Source organism: Panthera onca, chromosome D2, assembly GCF_046562875.1.
Source record: "Panthera onca isolate mPanOnc1 chromosome D2, mPanOnc1 haplotype 2, whole genome shotgun sequence".
In the NCBI taxonomy this organism is placed as follows: Eukaryota; Metazoa; Chordata; class Mammalia; order Carnivora; family Felidae; genus Panthera; species Panthera onca.
In genome coordinates this window covers 4,687,668-4,701,043 of record NC_138349.1, presented here as the reverse complement: position 1 = coordinate 4,701,043, position 13,376 = coordinate 4,687,668, and the positions used below count along the sequence as shown (strand labels likewise).

The window sequence follows — 13,376 nt, the reverse complement described above, 5'->3', positions numbered from 1 at the left end:
GGCGAGAGAAGTTCATTCTCCGCGTTCACAGTAACTACCCAAGTTGGCAGCGGTGTGACTTTGTCCCCTCCTGTCTTGTCCTGTTTCCCCTTGTGCTTGTGTTTCCCCGTGTGGACGTGGGGGTCGGCCTTCTGCCAGCAGGAGGACCGTGAGTCAGAACCAGCCAGCTCCGCTGAGATCTCTAAAGTGAGGGCGACTCCAACGCAGCAGGGCTGGAAGTAGGGTCAGGCAGGCGACGCACCTGCCCCAGGCATGAGCAGCTCAGTCGGGATAAATAGTATTTCAATTATTCAAAAATATCAAAAAATTTTTGTGTTGTTTGTTTATTTGTTTTGAGAGACAGAGAGAGTGGGGAAGGGGCAGAGAAAAAGGGAGACAGAGAGAGAGAGAGAGAGAGAGAGAGAGAGAGAGAATCCCAGCCAGGCTCTGTGCTGTCTGCACAGAGCCCGACACGGGGCTCAAACTCACGAACTGCAAGATCGTGACCTGAGCCTGAGTCGGATGCTTAACCAACTGAGCCACCCAGGCGCCCCCAAAATATCAAAATTAATGCAGGCCATCCATGCCGAACGAAATAGTAAATGAAGACAAGATCATTCCGACTGATTTCTCCCGCGGTCCCAGGCTACACCATGAGTTGTCACCCCACCGTCACCTGTCCTGGCATTATTTAAAGGCTTGGTGTTTTCGACATCATGCCTCAATTTTGAATTTAAAATTTTTTCAATGTTGCATTTGGATATTATTTTACCTGGATTCCTGGGTTTATGGTGCCACTTCAGAGTTTGCCCCCGAAGCAAGTACGTCACCCTTCCTGCCCTGCCCTGCCCAGCTGCCCACTGGAGGCCTCTGGGCAGTGAAGGATGAGTAGATCTGCAGAGGGAAGGAGGGTCTGGTTCCGGCGCTGGGGGACCCGGGACAAGCTGCTTGTAGTCTCTGAACCCCAGTTTGTTGCTCTCGCCAGTGAGAGCTGGCCCTGTCTTTTTTGTTTGTTTTATTTTTGAGAGACAGAGCACGGGCAGGGGAGGGGCAGGGAGAGAGGGAGACACAGAATCTGAAGCAGGCTCCAGGGTCCGAGCTGTCAGCACGGAGCCTGACACAGGGCTTGAACCCACGGTCCGTGAGATCACGACCTGAGCCGAAGTCGGACGCTTCACTGACTAAGCGACCCATGCGCTCCTCAGCTGGCTGTGTCTCAAGCCGTGTTTGTGTGGCTTCTGTCTCCTAAGCGCCCTGGAGACTTCCAGGACCCGCCCACTCTTGGCTCTGTGATGACCCCGCTTGAGTTAGACAGCTGTTCCCCTCTTCCTCCTCCTCGCCTGATGTCCTGAGTTCCAGTCCCAGAGACGATGAAAGGGACGGACGAGTCTCAAAACGAGTTTGGACGTTTGTGTATTGCCGACCCAGAGCATCCGTGAGCTGAAGGAGTTTGGCCCTGGGTCACTTCGGTGGCATGGTCGAGGCGTGAATGCTGGCCGGCCTGCCTCTTACCAGCCTGGGGCGCTTGCTTGGTCCATTGATTCCACCTCTGCCTGCCTCGGATTGCTCGCCTGTACCAGAAGGACGCTGCCTGTCCCCGTAGGATTGTCCGAACACGTAAAAGAGGCAGATGTGTGCCCAGCTTCGCCCAGTGTCTGCAGGAGAGGCGTCTGGGGCTGCCATGCATTTTAGGACGACTCCTGGGGACATCCAGTCTCACAGTCTCCGCCCGCCATGATAGAGTGCCATCCCAGCAGAGGCTCTCCCAGGCCCCCCAGTGAAACCCCGGCCAGTGAGTGCCATTCAGGGCAGGAACACCCCCTCCCCAGACAGAGTCTGTCCAGCTCAGGGGCCCTGCCCCAGCCCTAGCATGCGTGTTGTAGAAAGGCGCAGGGGAGGCGTGAGCCAGACCCGACCCCTGGAGCATGCTGGACCAGCCCACACCCGGCTGCTCTCTGTTCTTCTCATTGGCTACCACCTGCCCAGCACTGCAGAGGAGGGAGGAAGGGGCAGGGACGTGACCTGTGGCTCCTGTGTGTGCTCACCGAGATGAAATCCCACCTCCAGAAGCAAGCACACCAGCCGACCCTGTTCGGCCAATTTATGTAATTGCACCTTCAATTGCCAGGTATTTATTGACCGATCACTACCTGCACGGCTCCCGCTCAGCGCTGTGGGGGTGACCCGGTCGCGGCAGAGCCCTCCCCGGGTGCTGCCCCGTTTCCCCTGTGCCCACTGAGCAGCTCGGAGATTCGAGTCTGCAGGCAGATTGACAGCGGGACAAAGTGAGGGGTGGCAGTCATTCTGTGCGCTTGGAGACGGAGATATGCCTTCTACACAGAGCACCTGGCCTCACCCCAAGTGGCCCCCCGCACAGCCCAAAAAGCCGGGATCGCCACCCCAACTTCATATCCCGGGTCTCAGGCCACTGCGGGAATGGGCAGAGCTGGGTCCCCCCTCGACACCTAACCCTCCAACCTCCCCACATACCGCACCGTAGCCACCCCACCTTCCGAGGTTTCTTGGGTTCTTTTTTTCTTTTTCAATTAATCATTTGCATAGATTTTAATTTTTAGAGCCGTTTTAGGCTTAGGGAAAGATTGGGCATAGAGTACAGCATTCCCCCTTAGCCCACAGTATCCCAAATCAACAGTGTCCCGTGTTCACGCCCTACGTGTGTTCCAAATGAGAACTGATGTTGACTCATTGTCACTAACTGACCGACGTCCAGAGCTGGGGTTCCAGTGTGGTACGTTGTGTGGGTTCAGACAAATGCATGACATCATGCGCCCACCATTACAGTGTTATACCTCGTTTTTATTCTCAGGGGTGAGGACAAAAAGCTTTTGAGTATAGAAAGAGAGAAGTCTGTAGAATGTTGCCACAGGTTCTCTGTTTAGGTTAGGTCCAGAAAATCAGTGTCAAGACAGCTTTGATAAGAACCAGGAATTGTGAGGGGCGCCTCGGTGGCTCAGTCCGTTGAGCGTCCGACTTCGGCTCAGGTTGTGATCTCATCGCTTGTGGGTTCAAGCCCCGCGTCGGCCTCTGTGCTGACAGCTCGGAGCCTGGAGCCCGCTTCGGATTCTGTGTCTCCCTCTCTCTGCCCCTCTCTTGCTCATGCTCTGTCTCCCTCTGTCTCTCAAAATAAATAAACATTAACAAAAAAAAAAAAAAAGAGAGAGAGAGAGAGATAGAGAGAGAAGCAAGAATTTTGGGTAGAGAAGACATTGACCCCAAGGCACCCACCAGGCTCTCTGCCTGTGGCCGTCCAGTTTGGTGAACTGAAAACAAAAGAAAGAGCTCACTGGCTGGCAGGGGCTCAGTCTGCGAGGGAGAAGCCCCCCGCCCCAGAAGAGGGAGGCTCTGGGCCCCTGTGGGCGGTGAGTCCGGCCCTCGTGACTCATGGTGTGAATAAGCCTAGGGCCACGCAGCACTTGTGAGGTCTGCCCCCGTCTTCCGGGGACTTCACACTTGAAGAAGGGGAGTCTTGGTGGCCAGCTCCAGGCCAGACTGAAGGTCTCCCCCGGTGCCTGCCGCTTGCCAGCCAGGTGAACCTGGACAAATCTCCAGCAGCCTTGGGGGCCAGTTTCCTCATCTGGAAAACGGGTGATGCTAGTGTCCTCTTGTAATAGGTTGAGCTATGGCCTGGGGCAGGTGACCCGCTCCTCCTCCAGTGCCTGGCACATCTCAGCGGCTTGGTAAATATTGACACTCGTTCCTCGAATTCCAGTGTCCCCTCCCCAGTCCAGTCAACGTTGAGGTTAACGTTGAAGGCCGTGATCTGGGGGTTCAAAAGGCTCTTTCCCACAGTGCACTGCACGGGGCCTGCCTACGTGCGGAGGGCGTCCCAGCAGCCAGCGAATGCGGGGGGACGACTAGAATCAGTAGAAGTCAGGGAGCCCAGGGTCAGCCGGGTTCGTGTCCACGGAGCCACACATCAGTCACAGGGTGCTAGCTAGCGTCTCACACGTCGGTGTCCTCATCCGAGGCGGCGGGGGGGATAGGGCAGAGTTCCTGAAGCCAGGTGCGCACACAGGACCCCTGGGGATCTTGCGCTGATCCGGGCTGGGGCTGGAGTCTGGGCTTCCCACAAGAGGCCAGCTGGACCTTACCCGCTGGCCCGCGAGCGCGCGGCCTCTCAAGCAGGAGGCCCACATCTAAGCTGCTCGAACATCCTCTGCCCATCCCCGAGCCCAGCCCCACGGGCACAGCTGGCCTCCACAGCCCCTCCGCAAGGTGCCCTTGCTCTGCCCTCTCCTGCTCCAGAGTTCTCCTGTGCTCAGTCTGTAAGTATCCGTGGAGTCCCTGCTCCGGGGCAGGACCTGTGGCTCCCAGGGCTTTGGTGACAGTGCACAGACAAGTCCCCGCCTTCATGCAGCTGAGGGCCCAACGGTGGGGTCGTCACCCCGTCCACAGCTCACTTGGCCCGCTGGCGAGAGCGCCCTGAGGGCAGGCGGGCCTGTGTCTTCCTCACGTGTCTGCCCGGCCCCTGGCACAGCCCGCCGGGCAGGGAGGGCGGTGGACTGCACGTAGTTTGCTAGGCCGGGGTTTCCTTAATTCCTGTGCCCGTTAGCGAAGTGGACGTAAACGCTGTGTTCGGATTCATCACGTTTAGTGCTAACTGTGTATTTTCTTCTAGTCGTTGCCATCTGGACACATACAAGGAACTTTTGAACTGGCTAATAAAGAAGAAAATAGAGAAAAAAACAGATATCCCAACATCCTTCCCAGTAAGACTTTACTTTTTCTGCATGATTGGTAGCGTGTGGAGTAAACTCAACATTCCTTTGTAGCTCCTGGGGACTGTACCTGTCCGGGCAGCATAACAGTCCCAGGACGAGGGGACGAGGGCCCGGGCCAGCACCGCTGCTTGGCGCTTGTCCAGGGAGGTCTAGGTGGCCATCTCCCACAGCGGGCTCAGGCCACCTCTGTTGTCGTGGGTCTGGCCACCAAGCCTGCGCTCGATGTTGAGACCTGGGCTGCCCAGGGGCCCAGGGGAGTGCCCCCCGCACAGGCTGGCAGGGGCCTGCTCCTGGGCCCAGTCCTGAGCCACAGTCTTGTGCTGCCAGCAGCCCTGGGCATCTCCGCATCTCAGACTCAGTGCTCTCGGCCACCAGCCGTGTGTCCCCCAGACCAGGGGCAGAAATGACAGAATGAGAAATGTGCAGAGATCTGGCAGCTTCGTGGGAGGGCTTAGCAACGCCAGCAGCTAAACGGGGCCATGGGCTGCGGGGTGTGGGGTCCAGGGAGGCTGTCAGGCCAGATAGCCGACAGATCTGTCCAGGGATGTGGCTGGACAGGCTTCGCCCCGGGGGTGCCTTTCACAGCCCACCTTGGTGCCAGGACAAACCTGAATGTTCCAAGCTGTCAGCTGGCCAAGGAGGGTTGCAGTATTCTTCGTTCAGCTGGACCCCTCTTGTGGGCTTTGCCCATCAGGCTAACAGAAAGGCAGCCGGGAAGGGTTTAAATCCTGAGCCCCAGGCCAGAGAATCTCCCTGTTCTCAGACAGAGCCTCCGTGGAAGCAAGGGAGCCAGCCTGTGCAGTGGGCCTCAGTCCACTTGGTGGCATTTTTAGGATTGGAATTAAGTCTGTCTCTTCAGGGGCACAAGAAGCTGTGGTCCCCCCAATTTGTGTGGTCTCTGGACTCTTAGCACTTAATAGAAATAATTCTTTTGCACTTTACAAGCATAGGATTGACACCTCTTTTTTTTTTTTTTTTTTCCAAAGGCCCCTATAAGACTATGATCCAACTACGATGAGAAATTAACCAAATAGTCTTTCGGCTAAAACACATTTGCGTAGGCAGCCAAGGGAGCCGCAGGGAGATGGGACACGAAGCTGTGCAGTGACGAGGGGCTTGGGCCAGGGTTAGACTCTGGACACGCAGTGGGGGTCCAATCGGGAGGGCTTGCCGCTGGATCTGGGGTGGGTTATCAGAGAAGGAGGGAGGCAAGCCGCTTGGTTGGAGCAGCTCGAGGGAAAGGAGAACCGTGGGGGAGGCTGGGGATCTTTGGAATATTTTGTGTCAAATAAAAATCGGGATATTTGCAAATTAGTATTATTATCTACTATTAGTTTGACTAATTAGCTTCGTTAATTAATTTAATTTATGCATTGACCTACTGAATGTATCTGTTGAGGACCTACCTACCCAGCCCCAGCACTTTTCTAGGGTCCTGCCCCCATTTGCCTCTTACTCACTAAAACCCTTATTTAAAATTCTTTGAAAGTGAGTTTATTTATTTTGAGAGAGAGAGAGAGAGAGAACGAGAGAGAGCGAGAGAGTGCTCATGAGCGAGCGGGGGAGGGGCAGAGAGAAAGAGAGAGAAAGAATTCCAAGCAGACAGTACAGAGCCTGATGTGGGGCTCAGTCTCACAAACTGTGAGATCATGACCTGAGCTGAAATCAAGAGTCTGCTGGTTAACCAACTGAGCCACTCAGGCACCCCTAAATTTACTAGATTTTTAAGAAACCCCTCGACCCAGGCATGGAAATGGCTCTAGGGAGCTTGGATGACAGAGAACAAGATGCCTGGCGTGTCCATGAGGCTGGGCTTCGGAAAAGCTTGGTGACTGGTAGGGAGACAGCATCCTCTACTCTGGGAAAAAAAAAAACAGCAACAGCCAATAATTTCAAAATATAATGTTTTGACAGTGAAGTGTGACTTTCAGAATAAAAAGACAGGAAGCTCTCCGAAACTGCAAGATTCTAAATCTAACCAGAATGCTATTTTCTACCCTCGGCTTTCTATAGCTGTTCTCAAAGCGTAAAATGGTTCCAAATTATTTTCAACTGGCTTCACACATGCTCAGCCGGAGCCGTATCTGCTTTAGGGCTGTCAGCCCCTGAGCACGAGGGTGTCGTAGAGGAGGCCATCGGGCTGTACGCTTGGGGTTTGACACCCTGGCTGCCCCATATGAGCCATGACTTTCCCTGAAAGCCTCAGTGGCCTCTGCTGCTGGGGGCAGGATAGATCGGGCCCAGCGATACCGTGTCTAGTCAACAGGTGTCTGAGGTCAGCAGCGCCTTCCAAGAATGCGGAAGACAACAGCTCCTTTGCCGCAGACCCACCCCGCAAACACACACGTCTCAGTTAGTTTCAGACCTGTGGGGACAAGCAGGGGGTAAAGCAGGACAAAGCAGGACGATAGAACGCGGTAAATACATATGGAGTGCTCACTCTGTCCCAAGCCCCGTGCCCGGGGTTGTGTGAGCCACCCCTGGAGCAGCTTTGACTCTTGACCCTGGCCCTGGGCCCGGTCTGGTCATCCTCAGTATTTCCGCTAGCTGTTGTACAGCTAGAAGTAGGAGACCCAGGCCTGGGGCCATGACACTTTGAAGGGCCCATGACACCATCTGATTTCCTTTAAAATCAGAAAAACAAAAACAACACCATAATCCAGTCTGGTTACAGTAAGCTTTATACTAACTAATAACACAGTTGTAAAATAAAATGTTTACTTTTTTCTTTTATGGAGGAAGGGGCCATGAAGGCAGGAGTGACGAGGACCCACCAAGGTCACAGTGGGGGCCCTGGTTGAAACTTCCCCAAACGTGCACACACACACACACACACACACACACACACACTCCACAAACACATACACGCGAGACCCACGCACACAGAGAAAACACACACCGCACCCCCACCTACCACGCACACCTGCACACCACCCGCCCCCACACGGAGGAAGTACACATCACACACCCACACAGAGCTCTCTGTGGTCAGCCCCCTCACTAGAGAGTTGCTTGTACAGCAGGCCAGAATCTTCCAGGCAGGTGGCCCGCCAGGCCCAGCTCAGGTCAGCGTGAGTTCCACCCACCTTCCAGCCCTAGGGCCGACTGGAAGGATGGGGATCGGGGTGTGGAGTCGGCTTGTCCCTTCCCTGGAAAGCCCGGGAGCGTGGACCCCAGCCCTTCCGTCCGGGGCTCTCCTCAGTGCGCAAGGGCCTTGTGAACACGGGGGCCCAGCTGGGGTTTCGGAGAATATGGTGATCTCACTGCGGGGCCCCAGCACGTGCTGCTGTTCTGTTTCTATGTGAGGCCCAGCAGCCCCCACTCCTGGACGCTGAAATTCATGCCTTTGCTGTCAGCCCACAGGTCTTACCGGACACCTGGTTAGGGCCGGGCACTGTCCTCAGTGCTGAGATGCAGTGCTCATTCAGTGAAACAGGTGTATTCCCATCCTCATGACACAGAGGGGCTCATGAGGACATTGAAAAGGACGCGTCCTCTGTCCCGGTGATCACCACGCAAGACCCGGTTGTGTCAGGTGCCGTGTTTAATGCTGTAGATGGAAGAAATGTATGGCAGGTGTGATTTCCTTATCCTGATATCATGGTTTTTTGTTTTCTTCTAAACAGATGATCATTCCAGGGTGATTCTGAGCCAAGTGGATGGAGCCCCCTGTTCAGACTATATTAATGCTTCGTACATAGATGTAAGTCTGCCGTTTTCCTGTCCCCGGCCGGGCCTGATGCACACACCTGCACCATTTGGGGACTCAGTGTGAATCGTGACTTTCCTCTCTGGGGCCGGGTCACAACCTTCCTGGGCAGCTTGGCCACAGCGCAGAGAGCACAGAGTCGCCCGGGGCTTTTGAATTAGCATCTGTCCAGGGATTCATTTTCAAGAAACAGATAAGCACAAAGATGTTTGTTACAGCATTCGTTACATTACTGACCAAATAGGACAAGAGGGATCAGCTAAACAAACTATGGTAGAACCATAATGCAATGGATTAAGAATTCATTTTAATTGGGCCGCCCGGGGGCTCAGTCGGTTAAGCACCCGAATTCGGCTCCAGTCATGATGTAACAGTTCGTGAGTTCGAGCCCCGCGTCCAGCTCTGTGCTGACAGCTCAGAGCCTGGAGGCTGCTTCAGATTCTGTCTCTCTCTTCTCTCTGCCCCTCCCCAGGTCACAGTCTATCTCTCTCCCTCTCTCTGTCTCTCTCTCTCTCTCTCTCAAAAATAAACATAAAGATAAAAAGATTTAAGCGTTCACTTTAAGTGAACCTTAAAATGTCGTTTAATATAAATTATAAAATTATCATAAAAATACAACATAGGAGAATTTGTACTTACTAACCAGTTCAAAGTATCTGAACGTGTGTCTGCTTGTGTGTGTGCGTGTGCGACTGGGAAAGTATTCCCAGGAAAAATCTACGGCGGGGCCAACAAAAGTAGCCCTGGCTCCAAAAGGACTAGTGAGTTTTCTTCTTATTTCTGTGTTTTCCAACTTTCTCGTGGTTGATACGCGTTACTTTCCAAACCACAACGGCAAACGCCTTCAGCCAAGAAAGCGAGGAAGAATTACAAACCTGATTTTATGTTTCTAGGGTTACAAGGAGAAGAATAAATTCATAGCGGCTCAAGGTAAGCTTCTTGCTGTTCTTTTCAAAACGGGATTTTGGTAACATGATGTGGGAGGCTACCTGGTCCTTATCTGCTGCCAGGAATCCCGAGGCTTCCCCTGGGCTTCCTGTACGGCCCCGTCTGTGTTGCCTGTTTGCAGTCTGTCCAAGCTGTCCCTGAGCACAGGCCACGCGGGGGTGTCCCGAATCTCACAGAGCCTTGCGATTCGAGGCTGGCGCTCCATTGACCCTGAGTGTCAGCATGTCCTGGGAGCTGCTCAGACGTGCTACGTTCACATCTGCCTCTCAGCAGGCCTTCTCGGGTCATTCTGTGCCTTCGTTCGCAAAGCTCTGCCCCACGAGATGATGAAGCGTGTTGTACAAACAGAGCTTCAAAAGAACAGACGAGTTGGAGCCCGAGAGCCCAGGTCCCCCTTCCGCGGTCGGGCAGCCAGGGGAGGGTGTCATCATTTATAAGTAGGTGTAGCCGGCACATTGGACGTACATCCACGCAAAGCATGCGTGTAGACAGACAGACAGACAGACAGACACATGCCTGTTCCCTCACATGCATGGTGCAAAGACAGGGCACCCAGTAGGTTAACGGTTATCATTTGAACGTGCTGATTCTTTCATTAGACAACCCTGAACCTCTCTCAGCTGGCCGAGCTCGGGTGTGGCTCCCAGTTGCGGTTGTTTCCAGGCGGTTGGGGAAGGGAGGGAGTCGCTTATCAGATCAAGGCCTTAACCCCCGGGGCGCCTCGCAGGCGCCCTTCACCTTGCACACGATCCACTTTGCACGGACGAGGTCTGACCTGCCATCCGTCAGCCCAGAGGTGGCTGGGGACGTGGAGCCCACAGCGGCTTTCGCGGGCTTCCTCCCTCGCAGGCGACAGTCTTTCCGACAACAGGTCCCCAAATTCAGCGCACGTCGGAATCACTTGAGAGCTTATTAAAAATGTACATCTCTTAGGAAATAGGGAAGCACACAGACGCATACACCCAGAGTACAGCCTCAGAGAACCCGACAGACATCAGCTGACACAGATAGAGGAGTCTCTCTCCCGTGAGAAGGGGGGGCAGCCCGGGGCCCAGGCAGTGGCTCAAAGGAGAGGGACCTCTTGATCTTCCTGCTCCGCCCTCCGTGGCATGTCACTGTCTCCCTCAGGGTCACAAAATGGCTGCGCCTCCAGGCCCTGTGTCTGCATTCAGGCAGGAAGGAGGGCAAAGGGCAGAGGACTTTCTTCTGGGGACGCTTTGTCTTTGGTTCAGACCGCTCCCCAGGAACCTCAGCCCACACCCCGCTGGACGGCACTGAATCATCGCCAGCTGAGAGGGCAGCTGAGAGATGAGGGAAGGGGGTTAGACGTGGAGGGTGAGTGGGTCGGCCCGCAGCCCGTCTGCGTCTCTGTCTGCATCTGTCTGTCGCGCACACACAGACCCTCGTGCAGTTCTGGAGCGGGTGCTGGCGTGCCGAGGCTTTGAGGGGCCCCCTGAGCGGCCGCACGGCACTCTGGACAGGCAGGCTCAGACCCCAGCCTCATCTGAATACCCTTGATTGCCTGCGAATGGGGTCACCCCCTGGACGCTGCTGTGTGCCTCCCCAAGGACATCCCAGCCCCAGGGGGTGGCCAGGGGTGTGGGCGGTGGGGCGGGGAGGCCGCACCCCCTCCCCAGTGGGCCAGTCGGCCCTTCTGTGCCTGGGAGGAGCCCGGTCCCAGGGCCCCAAGGCCAGGGTGACAGGGGCCAGAGACCCTCTTCGGGTCTGACTTTGGGCTCCTCCTCTGCATACAGGCCCTAAACAGGAGACAGTTAATGACTTCTGGAGAATGATCTGGGAACAGAAGTCTGCAACCATTGTCATGTTGACGAACCTGAAAGAAAGGAAGGAGGTGAGCCAAGCCTTCTGACTCACAGACTCTACTCTTTAAGCTTCTGGGGCTTGGCTGGGGGTGTGCTCACCACATCCTTTTCCTATCCCTCTCCCTTCTTATCGCTGCAGAAAAAGACGAAAAAAAAAAAAAAAAAACCACGAGGGGCTCACAGCATTTTTATCGCGAAACAAATATTCTGTGTTCCAAGCATCTCACTGCTCTAGGCGGCGACACGCAAATGTCACAGGGTTAGTTCTTTCTTCAGCCGAGAGCCCCCCACCCCAGCCCCAGTGTGGCTGCTCTCCGGTGCTGGCCGTGTGCAGCTCAGCACTCAGAGGCTCAGCGTGCTGGGCATACGCTACGGTGGGCCTCGGCCGACCAATAAAAGTGGATTTCCTGCTTATTATCCAGACTAGAGAACTGTATTTGAAACACAAGGTATACTGAAGGAATGTGGATTTAATTAGCTACTTCTAATTTAAAACGTAATGCACGGACACCAGAGGAACTTGAAGCCTCTATAAAGAAGGTCAAGCGGATTCACGTCCTAAGGGGACAGATACTCCTCCTGGTCTGCTCTGCTGGACAGGCGGCCGCAGGGGAGTGTGCAGGGGGCAGCACACAAACCCCGCCTCCTGTGATTTAAGTGCCGCTGGGAGGGGCAGGCGCCAAACAGAAAGCAAATAAACATAAACTGTGCCAGGAGGTGACATAAAAAATAATGGAGAGGAAAGGGCTGATGAGCAGGGAGGCCAAGTGAGCCAGGCAGACAAGGACTTAGGGGCCTGGGCCTGGGGCACTGGGGGGGCGGGGCTTCAGGGGCTGGGGCACTGGGAGGGGGCGGGGCATCTGGGGCACTGGGGGGCGGGGCTTCAGGGGCTGGGGCACTGGGAGGGGGCGGGGCATCTGGGGCACTGGGAAGGGGTGGGGCATCTGGGGCTGGGACACTGGAGGGGCGGGGCATCTGGGGCTGGGGCACGTGGAGCCATTCTCCTGCCTTCCAGCCATTGACTTTTTACCTAAGGGGCACAGACCCGTATTGCATAAGGCAGAGCAAAGGCGTGATGGTGGTTTCTAGAGCAGGAAGGAGGGGACCCCAGAGGGAGGAGCAGTCCCCCTTGGGTGTAGGTCAGGGTGGGGGCAGGAGTGGCACCATGTCTGAAAGGCTGGAGGGAACTTGACCAAATCCAGCCCGAGAGAAGCTCCGGGGGCAGGGTGACGTGATCATAAAGCCAGGAGTACTCGGCTGGGCTCGCACCTCTAGTGCCCCCAGAACCGCTGGCAATGGGTCAGGGAACTGGGCTGGGGTCTCGGGCTGGGGTCTCGGGTGACAGTCTGAGGCAGGTGGCCCGGGGAGGGTTTCTCTGCCGAAAGCAGGGCCTGGGTTTTCAGAAGTGAGTGTTCACCAGCATGAAAGAATCGCAGGCTAGAAGGAAGCTTGCCAGACAGGGGGACGCTGTTCTAGCATGTTCCAGCTTGAGGCCCAGAACAAGGGGGGGCTGGCCGGGGGCGAGGGAGGCTCTGTGTGGTGGGAGACGTCTGTCCTCCTGGTCCCTGTCTGGGCCTGCCATGTCCCCACGTGGTGCTGGTCTCCACCCTGGCCCTGTCTTCGCACAGTGGCAGGGGACCCCCAGGCAGCTGGGCTCTGGGAAAGGGAAAGGGGAAGGGCTGTCCCCCGGGATGGAAGTAGGCGGCCTGCTGGGGCAGCTCAGCTGAGGCCCTAGGCAGACACTGGCCCTCAGGCAGAATCCTCCCCTCCCCCCGTGCCACCATCACTGGTTTGTTTTACGCCTTCCAAAAAGCACAGGAAAAAGCCTCCAGTCACTGTTTCCGGTTGAGTAGGATGGAGTTTTTGTTTTGTTACCAGGGCGGTTGGGACAGAGCTGGAAAGGGTCACCCTCATGGGGCGAATCCTGTCCTGTGGATGGAAAGAGTGACAGGAGACGGGGGGTTCCAGGCAGGAGCCCTGAACCCTTCCCACACTCTCAGCAGATGCCTTGGCAGGACCCGGCCCCCAGAGCTTCGCGGGAGCCCTGGGTCCCCTGGGACCCGCGGCCCCACAGCTGCCACTTGCAAGGGGGTGGGGGAGGGGGCTTGTTTACACACATGCGACCCAGGGAGACTCAGACACCCCCCCCCTGCACCCCCCTCCCGCCGCCGTCAT

General features: G+C 55.8%; 1 protein-coding gene across 13 annotated transcripts in view; it reads left to right on the top strand.

Moving 5' to 3' along the window:
• Positions 1-13,376, top strand: part of PTPRE (protein tyrosine phosphatase receptor type E) — a 162,586-nt gene that overhangs the window by 127,526 nt on the left and 21,684 nt on the right. For all 13 annotated transcript variants that reach the window (XM_078434965.2, XM_078434964.2, XM_060641199.3 and 10 more), the window contains 4 exons: positions 4,619-4,709; positions 8,348-8,424; positions 9,324-9,360; positions 11,133-11,230. In XM_078434965.2, coding sequence (XP_078291091.1) covers positions 4,619-4,709; positions 8,348-8,424; positions 9,324-9,360; positions 11,133-11,230 — 303 coding nt within the window. The remainder of the gene's footprint in view (positions 1-4,618; positions 4,710-8,347; positions 8,425-9,323; positions 9,361-11,132; positions 11,231-13,376) is intronic.